The sequence below is a fragment of the Amphibalanus amphitrite genome, unplaced genomic scaffold (assembly GCF_019059575.1).
Source record: "Amphibalanus amphitrite isolate SeventyFive unplaced genomic scaffold, NRLGWU_Aamphi_draft 001256F_arrow, whole genome shotgun sequence".
NCBI lineage: Eukaryota > Metazoa > Arthropoda > Thecostraca > Balanomorpha > Balanidae > Amphibalanus > Amphibalanus amphitrite.
The window spans coordinates 45,804-61,749 of NW_024882749.1; the positions used below are offsets into that span (position 1 = coordinate 45,804).

The window sequence follows — 15,946 nt, forward strand, 5'->3', positions numbered from 1 at the left end:
GGTGAGCAGCGGCGCTCTCACCGAGATGTCATCAGATGAGCAGCAGCCACCCGTCCACAGGCAGGCGGGCAGTGTCGCTCTCACCAGGTAAGCAGCGCCGCTTCATTAGTTAACAGGTGAGTAGCGCCGCTCTCACCGATTCCTTGACCGCGAACAGACTGACCCGTTCTCCCCCGCATGTAGCGAGCAGCGGGGAGCGTAAAAGGAAGGCGTAGTGCAGTGCTATATGCAAGAGTAAGGACTGGGAATGAGTCTGGAAATTACAGTTCGTTAATAAAACAACAAATGGACGTACAATTAAAATGTGTATCTGCTATAATACCACATTAGGTATAAGCGATCCACTAGATATGTGTCCAGTTATTTATGCAATTATCTATAACAGAATATTTAGATTAGGATAATTCATTTATTTTGTTTAAACTGTGCATTCCATTTTTCCAAAGGTTAGTTAACGTTCAAACACAACTATTATAAAGGTTGAAGCACGAGCAAACGGACACATTTAGGCCACAAAGGAACATTGACAGAGACAATAAAGACGATGCAAAGTTATTTCTCCCGGCGAATCTGTCCTCTGTTTAGCATCACAATACACTGCACATTTCTCGCTCACCCTCTGGGACTTGCTTCACAGGGGAACGTACAGTGTACACTGATTGTTACATACGTTGTCAGCTTTCCCAATGCTTTGAGCGTGCCCGGATGTACCTATTTTTAAAGTGTTTTTCCCATTACTCCATATCTAGGGCTAGGGCCAGACCCAATCAGGCAGTTGCCAGCGGAGAGACCTGCAATAGGCACTTTACCGGATTCATCTGCTATCAATCGTCTCTCGCAGCAGTGAGCACACGAGCGTCTTAGGAAATGGTCACAGACGATGCCGTAGCTTCTTTAGATGGCAGCATAGTATACCTAATGATATTTATGTAAATGCACTCAATTTACAGATGCCAAGTGGTGAAGCCCTTACAGATGCCCTTACTCATGTGCTATGTAATATCACGGCAGCACCGTACGAGCTTACATCAAAATATCCCGGAAAAGTTTTAACTATTTTCTTAGAATGGCTCTCAACTTTCGTGCACATTAGGAGTCATCGCGAAGTCTCGTTCCGACTGGGGAGCCCGTTTCGGCGAAGGGCGGCGGTGTATCTGCCATTACCGTATTCCCGGTGACTTCTGACCTCTGAGCGCAGTCATTAGCAGCTGCTGGTGTTGCCAACGGCCCCGGGCGCCGACCAAACACGGCATCAGTACCGCCGCCGATTCCTGATTGGTGGCGCCGAGAATATATTGGCGACTGGGGTGTGTGCCGGGGTGACAAAAAACGCCAGCTAACGGTGGTCGCCAGCGAGATGTCATTAATTGTCGGCAAGGTTCATTGGAGAATCGAGAGAGGACGGAATGCTTACTTTTTTAGCAGGATGCATAGAGGTAAAAAGAGAGTGAGAAGTCAAAAGAAAGAAAGTGAGAGAGGAAGAAAAAGTGAGAGAGAGAAAGAGAGAGAGAGAGGAGAGAGAGGAGAGAGAGAAAAAAGACAGAGAGATAGAAAGAGAGAGAGAGAGAGAGAGAGAGAGAGAGAGAGAGAGAGAGAGGGGGGGGGTGGAGGGCAGGCGGTCAGGCTGAAGGACGGAGACAGAACGGGTATTTCCTACCCTGACACGGGTCACGGCTTGCTGCGCTCGGACAGAATACAAATAACGCGCGCCAGCTGCGTCCTGCCGCGGCTTTCCGGCTGGGGAACTGCAGAACCAATAACTGCACAACAGGGCCGGTAAAACACATCGTTTTTGTGCTGTTCTGCTGCGCTGCAGAGAATTTAGCACCGCGGCGAGATTCCGTAAAGCCGGCGCTGTCCGCCTCTCTGAGCCGCAGGCTGCTCTATAATGTCGCCGTGAATCACGCAAACAGGATGTGTTTAAATGAAAAATAATAACAAAAGACGACAGGTGAACAAACTGTAGATGTGCTTTGATGAGAACCAGGTCATGACAAGGCAATTTAAAAGAGTGTCTGCATTGTATTTTTAGTACTATTTGATACAGTTTTGAAGTGCTATAGAGATGCAAATCGTTTTCTTTGTATACTGTCCCCTGCCCATACTGTAGAAGCGTTTTCACTGTCGCCCAATAGTAGAATCACCACATCTGCGCTTGTCCCGTCTGACTTTGGTCGCGCCGTCTCCAGGAGACCATATTGAGATCCGCGTCGGCGTTCACTCCGGTACCGTGGTGGCCGGCGTCGTGGGGCTGAAAATGCCCCGCTACTGCCTATTCGGAGACACCGTCAACACAGGCAAGTGCTATCCGCAGGCGGCCAAACGGCCAGCTACCCGCTCGCGCTTAGATAATGGAACGTGTACTCATAAGGAGTTAACATTACCCGGCTAAACAGGGAGAAGATCGTCTCGTTTCGGAAATTAGAATGGAGCAGCTGCAGCGGGAGCGCTGGCTGGCTGTTTGCCCAACACACACTCTTACGCCACACGTGTGGCGACAGCATCAGATTACGCAAAACCATATCCTGAACGCACCGCCACATGTGTGACGTTGGTAGCTGATTACGCAAAACTATATCCTGAATGTCCCAGACAACATGCTAGACAACATGCAGTTCTAGGTAAGACCCTTTGTTGTAATTTCATGTTTACGCTAACAGCCTTGCGCTACGCCCACCCATCCGCCCGCCACTGCTGATTCGCGCTTCCGCCACTAGATGGCAGGGGTGGCGAGCGCCTGCATCTAGACTGTTCCGCATGACAGGGAAGCCGGCAGCCAGCGCAGGGCGGCGGGGTAGTTCACTCGGCTACAGGTTGATCGATGCGGACTATTTATTCATCGATTATTTTTGCCTAAGCACGGCCAGTAGCAGCCACCTGGTACCGGAAGACTGTGTCACTTGACTTTTTGTTAAGCGGCACAACCTAACCACGCCGCATGGCACCGGCTCGGATCGTCGGCAGACGTCCATCTCCGGTTTTATTTCACTCCGAGAAGAGTTCGTAGATCTGGGTGTTGCTAGATTTAGATATCTTGAGCTGGGGGAGGGGGCTCAAAAACATATAACGACTAAAGAGTCCCCAGCCGAAGAGTCGGAGGGGCTCGTGAACCCCGTGAGCCCCCAGTGGGCCCCCTGGCTCCCGCGCCTATCATATAGTCCCTATCGACCAGCCTGTAGCCGAGTGTACCTATTCAGTCAGACTTAACAATATCTCAGTTCCACCATGTTGGGCATTTTTAAACCGTTTCCAGCTCCCGTACTTCTCTCACTCGCCGTTCTCTCGTCTCGGTAACGTCTCTCTGTCCACCCGCAGCGTCCCGTATGGAGTCGAACAGTCAGGCCATGCAGATTCACATCTCGGAGCCGACTAAGCAGCGTCTCGGCCCCAGCTACCGGACCGTCGAGCGGGGCGGCATCCACGTCAAGGGAAAAGGTCAGTCGGCCGCTGACGTACCGAAAATGTCTGTCATATACGGCATCCGCGGCAGCCGGACCGAGTCCTGGATACCGGTACGAACCTTTAGCGATACAATAAAAGCATTTTTAAAAAGTAGCATCAGTGGCCTTACGTTACGATACTCTTTCTCCTTAATTTTGAATTTATGACCGGACATCCCCTGTGTCTTATGAGTTACAACTCTGTCTAAGGCATTGGATGCGAGATACGCTGCCTGTTATTATTACTTTTCAAACTTATTGCTTACGTAAGGTCGTCGCTGATTCTGCTCCACATTTGACAGAAAATAAACTCACCAGCTTGCCATAAAGCGTACTGGTCATTTCACGTTCAATCATTCGAGCAGCTTCTCATGTCATCGGAAGATTGATGGAAACGCTTCGACCCGGGCCGGCCGGCGGCGGCTGGAGCGGCATCCGCTGGTCGATGGTGAAATGGGCCCTGACGGCGGTCAGGTCGGGTCGGCAGCGGCTGGCCCTGACCGTCCCCCTCCCCACTCCGCCGCAGGCGCCATGAAGACGTACTGGCTGCGCTCGCGGGACGGCCGGCGCCCGGTCTCTGCCAAAATTCCCGACTCGGACTCGGAGGCGAGCAGTCCGCCGCACGCGCGCAGTCCGCGCCTCTCGCTGGGCAGGAACAGCTACACGCCGGTCAGCCAGGACTCACAGCATCGCCGGCCGGCCAGCGGGACCCTGAGCAGCTCCGGACTGAAACGTGCGTACCCCGAGCGCAGCGACAGCGCCAGCCACAGAACCCCGACTAGATGGAGAAGGAAAAGGTCGGCACAGGTCGGGAATGGAACAAATGTGATAGGAGTCAAAGGTCCGAAAGGGCAAGGGGGACCGAAAAAACAAAGAAGGCCTGAGAGGGGGACAATGAAAGGAGAAGTATGGCGATGGAATCATCACGAGGAAACTGATAAGGATAGATACGGGATAGAAGCGTTACGGAGATATATGTAGAGGGGACGGAATGAGGATGAGTGGCGAACCTAACGCAGAACGGTACACAAATGGATTAATAAAGCGGCCAAATGTTCTGAACAGGATAGACAGAGAGTAGGGGTAGGACTCAAAGGGATGACGGGGTCTATTGTCTAATCTCGGGCGGTGCCTATCTCGGACGATGGGATCTAACCTCCAAACTCCCGGGGGAATTCGAGACGGATGAAGCGTTCAGTGAGGAGACGCACCAAACTGGCAAACACATCTGGAAACCCGTGGGGTCCTGCTGAATCTACTCACAAACGGATTCTGTGCAAACAGTGGAGATCGGAGTTGCGAAAGCCGACTGCCCGAAAAAACGGTCTCTCTCGCTCTCTGTCTGTCTCTGTCTCTGTCTGTCTCTCTGTCTGTCTCTCTGTCTGTCTCTCTGTCTGACTCTCTGTCTGTCTCTCTGTCTCTCTGTCTCTCTGTCTGTCTGTCTCTCTGTCTCTCTGTCTCTCTGTCTCTCTGTCTCTCTCTCTCTCTCTGTCTCTCTCTCTCTCTGTCTCTCTCTCTCTCTCTCTCTCTCTCTCTCTCTCTCTCTCTCTCTCTCTCTCTCTCTCTCTGTCTCTCTCTATGTCTCTCTCTCTCTGTCTCTCTCTCTCTCTCTTTGTCTCTCTCTCTCTCTCTCTCTGTCTCTCTCTCTCTCTCTCTGTCTCTCTCTCTCTCTGTCTCTCTCTCTCTCTCTGTCTCTCTCTGTCTCTCTCTCTCTCTCTGTCTCTCTCTGTCTCTCTCTGTCTCTCTCTCTCTCTCTCTCTCTGTCTCTCTCTCTGTCTCTCTGTCTGTCTCTCTCTCTCTCTCTCTCTCTCTCTCTCTCTCTCTCTCTCTCTCTCTCTCTCTCTCTCTCTCCCTCTGTCTCTCTCTCTGTCTCTCTCTCTCTCTCTCTGTCTCTGTCTCTCTCTGTCTCTGTCTCTCTCTGTCTCTGTATCTGTCTCTGTCTCTGTCTGTCTCTGTCTCTGTCTCTATCTGTCTCTATCTGTCTCTGTCTGTCTCTGTCTGTCTCTGTCTCTCTCTGTCTCTGTCTCTCTCTCTCTCTCTCTCTCTCTCTCTCTCTCTCTCTCTCTCTCTCTCTCTCTCTCTCTCTCTCTCTCTCTCTCTCTCTCTCTCTCTCTCTCTCTCTCTCTCTCCTAATACTGTTTCCAATGCAGCATTAGACCCGGACCTGTTTGCAGCGACTAGCGCCACCTGCGTAGTGCGCCAGTGTCGGTGATGAGCTCACTGCGCCACCTAGGTGACTGACCCTGCCGGCTTTGTTGCAGTCTCCAACCTGCTGACATTCGACGAGTCACGGCTGATCGACATCAAGCGTCAGCGGAGCCGGGCGCCGCCGGCCGGGCCGCTGGGGCGCACCTCGCGCGCCCATTCCATCTCGTCGGCCAGCTGCGCCGAGGTGGCGCGCTCGCCGCCGCCGCTCGCCGCCCTGCTGCACTGCTCCATGAACGACCTGAGCCAGGCACCGGCCACCAGCGTGACGCACGGCGCGCCGCTGCTCGTGCAGCCGGCCGCGCACGCGCCCAACCTGGACTCGGCGCCGGCGGCCGCCAAGCCCGGCTGCCACTACTCCAAGAGCGTGGAGGCGGTGGTGGTGACCACGCCGTCCGGCTGCTGCCGGCCGCAGCCGGCCAAGGGCGGCAGTGCCGTCTGCGGCCTACTCTAGCCGCCCCGCCGACCACCGCCGGCCGTCCACCGATCTCAGGCGCGAGACGCCGTCCCCTGTCCACCAGTGTTCTGTTTCATTTGGAACATAAATGACCGTCACTGACCGCCTGCGACCGACAGAGAGCTGTAGGTGAGCTTCACAGACACGTCCAGAGAACAGTTCCATCCGAGCTTCGAATGACCTCCCGAAGAACGGTCTGGCTTATATAATAATCGTTCAGCCTATAAAAGACGTAAAAAGCCGAGGCGTCGCGTGTGATTTGAGCGAAGGTTGTCTGTAAGCCGTTGTAGAATGAATCTCTGGGCTATTTTCACCAGCATGATTAATGATTATGTGACCAACCCACTACTACATGCATAAATAAGACTGACGTGGATCATGTTACGTGCAAGGTTCTGGCGGGAGACAGCGGGCGGGGCCAGTGGGCGGGTCAGGCTGTAGCACTGGAACAGCGGTTGGGGATAGCGGGTGGGTCAGGATGTGGCGCCACAGTCAGTGTGCGGATCAGGCTGAAACGGCCACTGACCAGACCGACAAACAGCTATGAGGATCGAGTGTCACGGGAAGGAACTCGTCCTCTCAGAGCGTAAGACACCAACGGTCTCTGGTGTGCCAGCGGACTGAGATCGCCGTGTCAACGCGTGAGATGCCAACGCCAAACCCCCGCCAGCGATCCCCACCCATTCAACTGAAGACTATCTTACCAAGTGCCGTATTTTCATAGTTACGATATTTTGTAACATGCAAGATGATACCGGGGTGGGCAAATTCGTATCAAAGTCAACTAAACGATTCTTGGCCACGTGTACGTATCGTCACAAACATCACGGGCACAATTATCTAGCCTCTAGAATGCGTAAAAAACATCTCGCAAATAATTGTCCTATAAATATCGGAAAATTGCCATAAAAATAATTGCTGCTTACTCCTTTCAACGGCATTTCTAAACCATTTGGACCCTATAGAGAGGCTCTTCCGGCTAGGTTTGGCGCATACATTACGTACCTCATGAAATACATTTGTGGAAATAAGATATCAATATATATATTTGGTATGATTCAGCGAACACTTATGTTCCAAAAGTCGTCGGTAACAGCCAGTTCGATCATTTCCGTCATGTGTAGGCATGGTGTATGCAATGCTACATGCCATATAAAAATATTTGACTCTTAAGATGGTGATTTACAAAGCACACGATTCCAAAGCGACACTCGAAGAGCTTTAATTACAAGTAGAGATCAAAGATACGTGCCACTTCATGAACAACAATTTTTTGGCCCTTGAAGCTTTAAATCACTATCACGTTAGCTACAATAGCAGCACAAATGTGGCAAGGCATAGATGCAAGGCAAGAAAAGACACACAACAAGCAGGGCCCGAGGCAGGTTTTCATGAAACACTTCAGCTTCATGAAAAGGCATGCAGCGATCAACCTAAGCGATCGCCTGTCGCTGGAAGAGCACCGATCACGAAAGCACAGTTCCCTCAGTCCATTCCTTACAAATGGATGTCACTAAGCAAGGTGGGTGGCACGACACATAAGCTCGGGTTTTGAGTAAGACAAACGCGAATCCCAGGCCTTCCATCAGAGATATTGATACTTGATAGCACCTGAATGCCGGTCCGGTAAGGTCCAATGAATAATACAAAAATATGCAACGCATGCCAGCAAACATCACGATAGCCTACGCTCATCCATACGGATAAAATGGCCAGTGAATGAAATGCGCTTCCCAACATGTCGCAAAAACATCAAACTAGTAACAATATCGTAATTCGTAGGTATCGTATAGTAAAACCACGCGCTCGGAAAACGAGGACTTTCGGCAGAACAGTGTGACTGAAGTCCATTCAGACCTCAGTTGAAAAGCACAAACGCTACAACGCCTCGGCGGCAACCACTCTCTCTTTTGCCGCCGAATCACTTGCTTCTGCGGCGCACTCCTCACAGACGTTCTCCCACTCCGCAGGCGCCCGTTTCATGTAGAGCCGGCCACCCGGATGGAAGCACTCGTGCTCGAGGCCGTGGCACAGGAGGCCGACCAGGAACAGTCCCGGGAACAGACACACGAACGTGCGCCCCGTGCCCAGCGCATACGCCGCATACACGAGGGCCTCCACGAAAAAGCTTACGGAATAGTAGAAGGCGTACCGATATCTCGCGGGGTCATCCTTGACGTTGAACATCCCAAAGATGTGCAGGTACGCCATCAAAGCGTGGTAGAAGCGTTCCTGTTTCCAGTTCTCCGTGAATTCCGTCTCCATGAAGTGGAACCAGATGATGCACACTATGAAAGCGCCGACGCAGACGCAGATGCCGTACGTTATGCCGAGGTGGAAGAGACAGGCCAGCGCGAAGACTCTGGAGGCCAGGAAGCAGATCCTGTAGAGGACCTGCAGAACGGTGCTGGCATAGGAGAGCTCCTGCTTGTCGTGACGGTGACTGCGGCAGTGCTGGCCCATCGAGAAGGTGCTCAGCGCCAGCGACACCAACACCAGCGCACCGAACACCATCTCCAAGAGCGCGCTCTCCACGCCAGTCCAGTTACTCAACAGCTTGTAGATCTTGACGACGAGCTGCGAGGCTGAGCCGGCATACACTGCCACCAGCCGTAAAAACGACAGGTCCGCCTGAGCCAGGAAAAAGCGATGGTAGTAGGAGGCGCCTTTTTCTTTGCTGCGGGTGCCGCACGCTATTTTTCCTATTTCGCCCATGCGAATGGGCACTGCTAAGAGAAGGCAGTGTCCTGCGGTGTTGGTCCAGGAGACGAAGGATTCACCGCTGTCATTGCGATACCACCAGAACGAGAACAGGTTGATGGGCACTTGGGGGAGCACCACCGCCGTGAGCAGGATGGAGAAATACCACCACTCATCACTGGAAGCGTAGTTGACGAGTGATTTGATGTTCATTGCAAACGTGCCGATGTATGAGCCAATGCCTATAACGTACATAACCCAGAAAAATATTCCAATATCTGGGGCATGCGGTTGAAGCCAGCCTTCTTTAGTAGCGAGCTTGCGCAACCACTGACAGCACATCTTGACCACTGACAATTCATTCACTTGAGGGATACTCTTGGGTCCCAGGTCACCAGCTGCAACGGAGACACAAGCCTTTAGTTACAACCAGGGTTACTTTTACAGGAAAAGTTAAGAGGGGGATTAGAGTTCGGGGCAAAGGCGGATCCAGATTCCAGGGGCATCTGGAAGGGGGGGGGGCAATGCAATGGTTTTGATTTGATTTGATGGGGCAATGGTTTTGATTAGGACGGGGCCCGCAGAACCTTACCTACCCCAAATCCTATTCTCTCCCCGGATTTCAGTCACTTTATTTTGTAAGGTTGCCAAAAAATAAATTTGCTTAAAGGTAGTGTGCCAGCTTTCCTGGACCGTATGGAGTTAATGGCCCAGATAAGGAGAACCGGATTTTTAGAAGTTATCCATACCTTCAAAACTCATGGAAACGTCTTAAATTCTTCAAATTTTGAGTACCCCAGTGCGAAATTCGCCCCGACGGGTTGTCGGTCGTACCCCAACCACATTTCACACCACTATGAACAATAAACTCACACACTGAAATCGCTATTACCGATATGCTCATCCAATCAGGTTTCGATAAACCCGTTCATCATCATCTCCTGCGGTTTCGAACACGCCTGTTAGGTGGTGCGGTAGACCGCGCCCAAAGCCAGGGCCCCGGTAACGTGAGGTAGCCGAGTCGGGGCAGCGTGCGCTGACCCAAGCCGGGGCCGCGCGTCCTCCCGGTGTCATGTGATAGGTAGCCCGGGGCTGCCCGCGGAGATGCGGTAGACCGCGCCCAAAGCTGCGGCCCCGGCTTGGGTCAGCGCACGCTGCCCCGACTCGGCTACCTCACGTTACCGGGGCCCTGGCTTTGGGCGCGGCTTCTGCTCATACTTTGTGGTGCGGTGGTGGTGCGTCGGGCCGCGCGCTCTGACTTCGGCCAAAAAAAATGTGTCAGCTGATCATTGTCATTTCTGCCACTTGCGTGTGGTGAAATGGGGTCATAACTTAAGGGACGGCTTTTTCATATCAATTATTTTACATAAAATCATATTTCAAACCATAAATAATGTTCGACAGCCAAATAAAAGAAACAATACCAATACAGGCTTACAGTTTAAGGCTCGACGTTGTGTTGTCTACGATTAGACAGCTGATATTCATTCCCGTACGTCGTAACTCTATAATGACCTTTGCTTATTGTCACATGTGCGCCGCATTCGCGATTGTTGCCGACGCCTGTTTGCAGGTCAGCCCACTACAGTTGTTATACATATCAAAAAACCGATAAACTTTTAGGCGAAAAAGGCACTATTCCAGGCCCATTTTTGATTTTTTTTTTTACGATATTAGGTAAAAACAGAAGCTTCTTATCCTAGGAAAAATAAAATGGGAAATCTTTCAAAGGTGGCACACTACCTTTAAGAAATATATGCACATACCATGGCGGTAAGGGGTGGGGGAGGTCCCGACTTGACTGCGCCCTTTCAAATGCCAATCAGTAGTATCAACCTATACCCTAGCCAAACATGAATCCTCGCCGGACTTATTTTTGAATCAAGTACCCACTTACCCGCAAGGAAATCAGACAGGTATAGACCCGAGCCTATGAGTAGGCACACCTGTCGGTAGTAGTAGAGCAGACGTCACACAGAGGTTTTCCAACCAAGGAGAGGCACTTTACCAGGAGGCGCTTCTTTCTAACAAAACCTAAACAAACTTTGAAACAATACCTGACCTATCCTTACCTCATCTACAACCTAAAACCTAAAAACCTACAACCTAAAAAACCTATCCTACAACCTGCAAACATACAGCGCCTCTCCTCGGTTGGAAAACCTTCGTGTGACGTCTGGTCTACCAATGCCAGCCTGTCTATCACCGACAGCCCTCGGACAATTGGGACTAAGGTGTGGAATGGCTAGTTGATCTTCAGGCTCCTCACTATAAAAGTTGAATCTGCAGTGGACCGTGTCCAAGTGAGGCGACTGACGTTTTTTTCAGTGGGTTTTGTCAGGGCTCGAAAAGACTGATCAGGTTATTTATAGGCCTGCTGCCCGAGGGACACTGCAAACACCCATGCCGCACAATGTACTCGGGTGATTATGTTCGGGTGGCAGCCGGCAGGGGCTCTGCCACGGTAGGTATTGGGATTGGGGGGGGGGGGACCCAAAACACAAAACCTCACTGGCAGATCCAGGGTGGCATTCAGGGGGAGGTCTCCCCCCACACTCCAAAGTGCACGAAATCGATGAAAAATTGTCATTTTTCTAAAGTACAAGTTAAGTTTAGTTTATTGGGCATATCATTAACTGGCAGGGCAGCCCAATTACACAGTCACATATTAAAAATAAATATATGGTAGGAGACACACATATATAAATACCTTGACCAAAGGCCTCTCAGACTTCAGAGACTTCAGATTGTCCCGCATCAACCCCCTAAGGTTTTTTCGCGAATAACTCGCGTAAAAAGCGACCGATCGCGACGAAACTTTCAGTACCCTCGCATTGATCAATTTTACACCTACCCTGAAAATTTCATGACCCTGACCCAAATGACCTTTGACCTGTGACCTCTTTCCCGAGACCATGTTTGGCCGGAATTGCGATTCAGCATATGTCGGCTCGCATTAGCCGCGAGTTTGCAAGCTTTTCGTGGTTTCAAACCTTCAAACATGGAACTACAATGAAAACGCTTGGTTATGATGGCCTCTCCGACCTGTGATTTCATGTTGCTCCCATGCATTAGGGTGGGTGTCAAGGTCACCTGAAGGTCAGGTCAGGTCTAGTCCTTTGGTGACCCTGGTTAACTTTTACGAGTTTTACATGTTTCTAGGCTAGTTTTTGGAGCTGAATTCGAATTTAGCAGCCATTATAACATTTACGAAGTAGTTTTGGTGCCTTCGTAACATGTTACGGAGCTGTCAGAGCCTCAGAGGCGGATGACAGGTAAGTACTACGAATACCCACCACGGGCACGACCCCCTACCAGTTGACCTGACCTGACCTGACCTGGTCTTAACGCTTAACGACATCATCTGTGATCAAAACTAACACGATATTCGTGATCAGCAGACAGCACCCCATAAAACCCTTGGCAGCCACACTTTACGACTTTCTAACAGGTCCCGATATTCCCGATTTTTGGGTCATTGACCTGATCTGGAAGGTCAACCGATGACCTAGGACCTTGAAATTGGGTAGCATTGGCTTCATCTCGTGACAGGCAACACGCTCGTTTTTACCGCGAAGCTCTAGCTCCATCAGGGGCCAAGCGCGAGGGGGGTCGTACCAACCCCCTTGTGCCGTCGAAGGACTCAAAATGGCCGGTCGGAGAGGCCATCGTAACCTAAAATGGCCTGTGACGGCAATGGTTTAAGTCATTGGATCAGTCCAAGATCAGCCGAAGTGTGGTCCCTCCTATATAGATAGGTTTATATAGCCTTGATAGTAGGGTGACAGCTATTCTCTGATTTTTTGAAAAAGCAAAAAGGCAGTTCATTTTATGGTTCCATATAGCATAAAAACATCACATGCAAAGTTTCATCCGGATCGGATGATATTTAACCGTGCCTCCTCGAACTTGAATGTATACGTTTTTATCTATTGGGCCAGCAGTGTAGACCTTTCTGGTATGTAAACCATAAGCAGTGTTTCTCAGCTATTCATAACGATGCAATCATAAAACAAAAGACTGTGGTACAGGAAAACTAGTGATGTATTTTAAAACGATTAAAAAAAAACTGAGATAAGACTCAATGCGTCTTGTGGCAGTTCAAGGCCCTATATAGAGTGGCAGTTGGCAAACTTGGACCTCCTGAAAAATATGAGCATCTGCGTCGAATGCTATCGCGCATTACTGCAGATGCCGGGTGACGGTGCCTTTGCTAGCGTTTGGAAACCTTCCACGGTGTGCCTCCACTGCACCTGCACGATGTACTGCCCATGGTCCTCATCCATGGTGAGGGTCAAATTGTACGCTTCCATCAGAGCTACGCCACGCTCGGCGAAGTCGTTCAACACCGTGATGCCGTTGGCCTTCCCCGCTGCGGCGACATAGCGGGGGTCGTCATGCCACTCGGCACTCGGCAGGGTCGGTCTCGAGGAAGCCGTCGTCAATTCCAAGAGTGACGAAGAACGTCCGCGACGATGTGGTCACGAAGTCTGCGCGGGTGTTCTGCGTCAGGTCTGCGCTGAGATCAACGACGGCCCGCTTGGTCCTCCGAGCCTTCGTTCGAGGCGAGGGCCTCAACCATGGCCCGCTTTCCATGCATTGGTAGGCTCCCGTCAAAGAACGCCAACGGGACTAGGCTCTCACTCAGATACCTTAAGTGACGTCGGGCGAAGCCGCTGAGGAGTGTCTTTGCGTGGGACTTGTCCTTGTACCTGGCCAACGTCTTCAGAAGGGAGAGGTCGTTCTTAGGGGGGTTTCGTCAGAAGGGGAGAGGTCGTTCTTGGTCGTTGATTCGTCAAGTTTGCCGTGTCGGTCTACATTTCCGCGTGGTACACCGCGCCGAGCCCAACATCGGCGCGTAAGAACGACCACTCCCTTCTGAAGACGTTGGCCAGGTACGAGGACAAGTCCCTCGCCAAGACGCTCCTCAGCGGCTTCGTCCGACGTCACTTGTGGTATCTGAGTGACGGCCTCGTCCCGTTGGCGTTCTTTGACGAGAGCCCCTACCATTGCATGGAAGGCGGGCCATTGTTGAGGCCCTCGCCTCGAACGAGGGCTCGTAGGACTTTTACCAAGAGGGCCGACGTTGATCTCAGCGCAAACCTGACGCAGAAGACCCTCGCAAACTTCGTGACCACATCGTCGCGGACGTTCTTCGTCACTCTTGGAATTGACGACGGCTTCCTCGAGCCCGACCCTGCCGAGCGGCATGACGACCCCCGCTATGTCGCCGCAGCGGGGAAGGCCAACGGCATCACGGTGTTGAACGACTTCGCCGAGCGTGGCGTCGCTCTGATGGAAACGTACAACTTGACCCTCACCAAGGATGGGACCAGAGGTAGTACAACCTGCAGGCGGTAGAGGCACACCATGGAAAGTTTCCGAACGTTAATAAAGGCACCGTCCCCCGGAATCTGCAGTAATGAGCGATAGCATTCGACGCAGATGCTCAGACTCGTCAGGAGGTCCAAGTTTGCCAACTGCCACAAGACGCATTGAGTCTTATCTCAGTTTTTTTATCGTTTTACAATGCATCACTAGTTCTCGTGTACCACCGTCTTTTGTTTCATGATTGCATCGTTATGAATAGCTGAGAGACGATGCTTATGGTTTACATACCAGAAAGGTCTACACTGCTGGCCCAATGGCTAAAAGCGTACACATTCAAGTTTGAGGAGGCACGGTTAAATATAATCCGATCCCGATGAAACTTTGGGTATATGTCAAGTTTAGGTCCTAACTACAATTGTGGCACTTTTGATACGAATATGAAACAGCAAAAACTTTAGGTTTTAGGTTAGGTTAGGTTGTAGGTTTGTAGGTTTTAGGTTGTAGGTAGGTAGGTTTGTAGGTTAGGTTAGGTTAGGGTAGGTTTGTAGGTGGTAGGTTGGTAGGTTATAGGTAAGTAGGTAAGGTTAGGTCAGGTTTGATTATGTTTTTTTCTTTTATTTGCGAGACATATGAGTATCATTTTTGGATTCAGGATGTCAAATAATGTAAAAATATGAAAAATTTATCAATGAAATCTTCTTAGGACTTAAACTTGACATTTACCAAACTTTGCATATGATGTTTTTATATGAGACCATAAAATGAACTGCTTTTTTGCTTTTTCAAAAAATCAGAAAATAACTGTCGCCCTACTTGATAGGCAGTTAACAGTTATCTCACCTGGTTCAGACTAGAGTTCCAGTCCTTGCTGGTTCCTATCAAAGACAAAACCTTGGACTAAGCAAACTGTATACACCGCGTATACGTACTAAAAAAAAAAATAATAATCATCAGCAACCATCCACGACTGCTGTCAATTTAGCAGCAGTTTGATTATCCAACTACAGTTTGATATTCAGGGTGCGCCGATTTCGCCCAAACCTACCCCAGGGACCAAGTCTGTCACGCTGAGCACGAATCTGGTGTCAGAAATCCGCTATTCTCAACCGATCACCCAAATTTACCGTTTTTGAGTTCGTCCATCTACAGATTGACAAACTCCAGGGGCCCTCGATTTCGCCTAAAAATGGGTCTAGGGGACCAAGTCTGACACGCTGAGCACGAATCTGGTGTCAGAAATCCACTATTCTCAACCGATCACCCAAATTTTCCGTTTTGAGTTCGTCCATCTACAGATTGACAAACCCCAGGGGCCCTCGAATTCGCCCTCAAATGGATCTAGGGGATGGAGTCTGACACGCTGAGCACGAATCTGGTGTCAGAAATCCGCTATTCTCAACCGATCACCCAAATTTACCGTTTTTGAGTTCGTCCATCTACAGATTGACAAACTCCAGGGGCCATCGATTTTGCCGAAAAATGGGTCTACGGGACCAAGTATGACTCACTGAGCACGAATCTGGTGTCAGAAATCCGCTATTCTCAACAGATCACCCAAATTTACCGTTTTTGAGTTCGTCCATCTACAGATTGACAAACTCCAGGGGCCCTTTATTTCGCCCAAAAATGGGTCTAGGGGACCAAATCTGACACGCTGAGCACGAATCTGGTGTCAGAAATCCGATATTCTCAACAGATCACCCAAATTTACCGTTTTTAAGTTCGTCCATCTACAGATTGACAAACTCCAGGGGCCCTCGATTTCGCCCAAAAATGAGTGTAGGGGGCCAAGTCTGACACGCTGAGCACGAAT

General features: G+C 50.5%; 2 protein-coding genes across 2 annotated transcripts in view; one reads left to right on the top strand and one right to left on the bottom strand.

The window, feature by feature from the left end:
* Nucleotides 1-6,486, top strand: part of LOC122371544 (soluble guanylate cyclase 88E-like) — a 49,542-nt gene extending 43,056 nt beyond the window's left edge. Inside the window, exons 12-15 of the mRNA XM_043347935.1 lie at nt 2,190-2,297; nt 3,316-3,435; nt 3,967-4,173; nt 5,702-6,486. Coding sequence (XP_043203870.1) covers nt 2,190-2,297; nt 3,316-3,435; nt 3,967-4,173; nt 5,702-6,099 — 833 coding nt within the window. The 3' untranslated portion in view covers nt 6,100-6,486. The remainder of the gene's footprint in view (nt 1-2,189; nt 2,298-3,315; nt 3,436-3,966; nt 4,174-5,701) is intronic.
* Nucleotides 6,487-7,130: 644 nt separating this feature from the next.
* On the bottom strand, nt 7,131-14,989 carry LOC122371541. Its single transcript, XM_043347930.1, has 2 exons — nt 14,985-14,989; nt 7,131-9,200 (listed from the first exon to the last, which is right to left on the bottom strand). The coding sequence occupies exon 2, from the start codon at nt 9,142-9,144 to the stop codon at nt 7,981-7,983; it is 1,164 nt and encodes a 387-aa protein (XP_043203865.1). The 5' UTR covers nt 9,145-9,200; nt 14,985-14,989; the 3' UTR covers nt 7,131-7,980.
* Between the last annotated feature and the right edge of the window lie 957 nt (nt 14,990-15,946).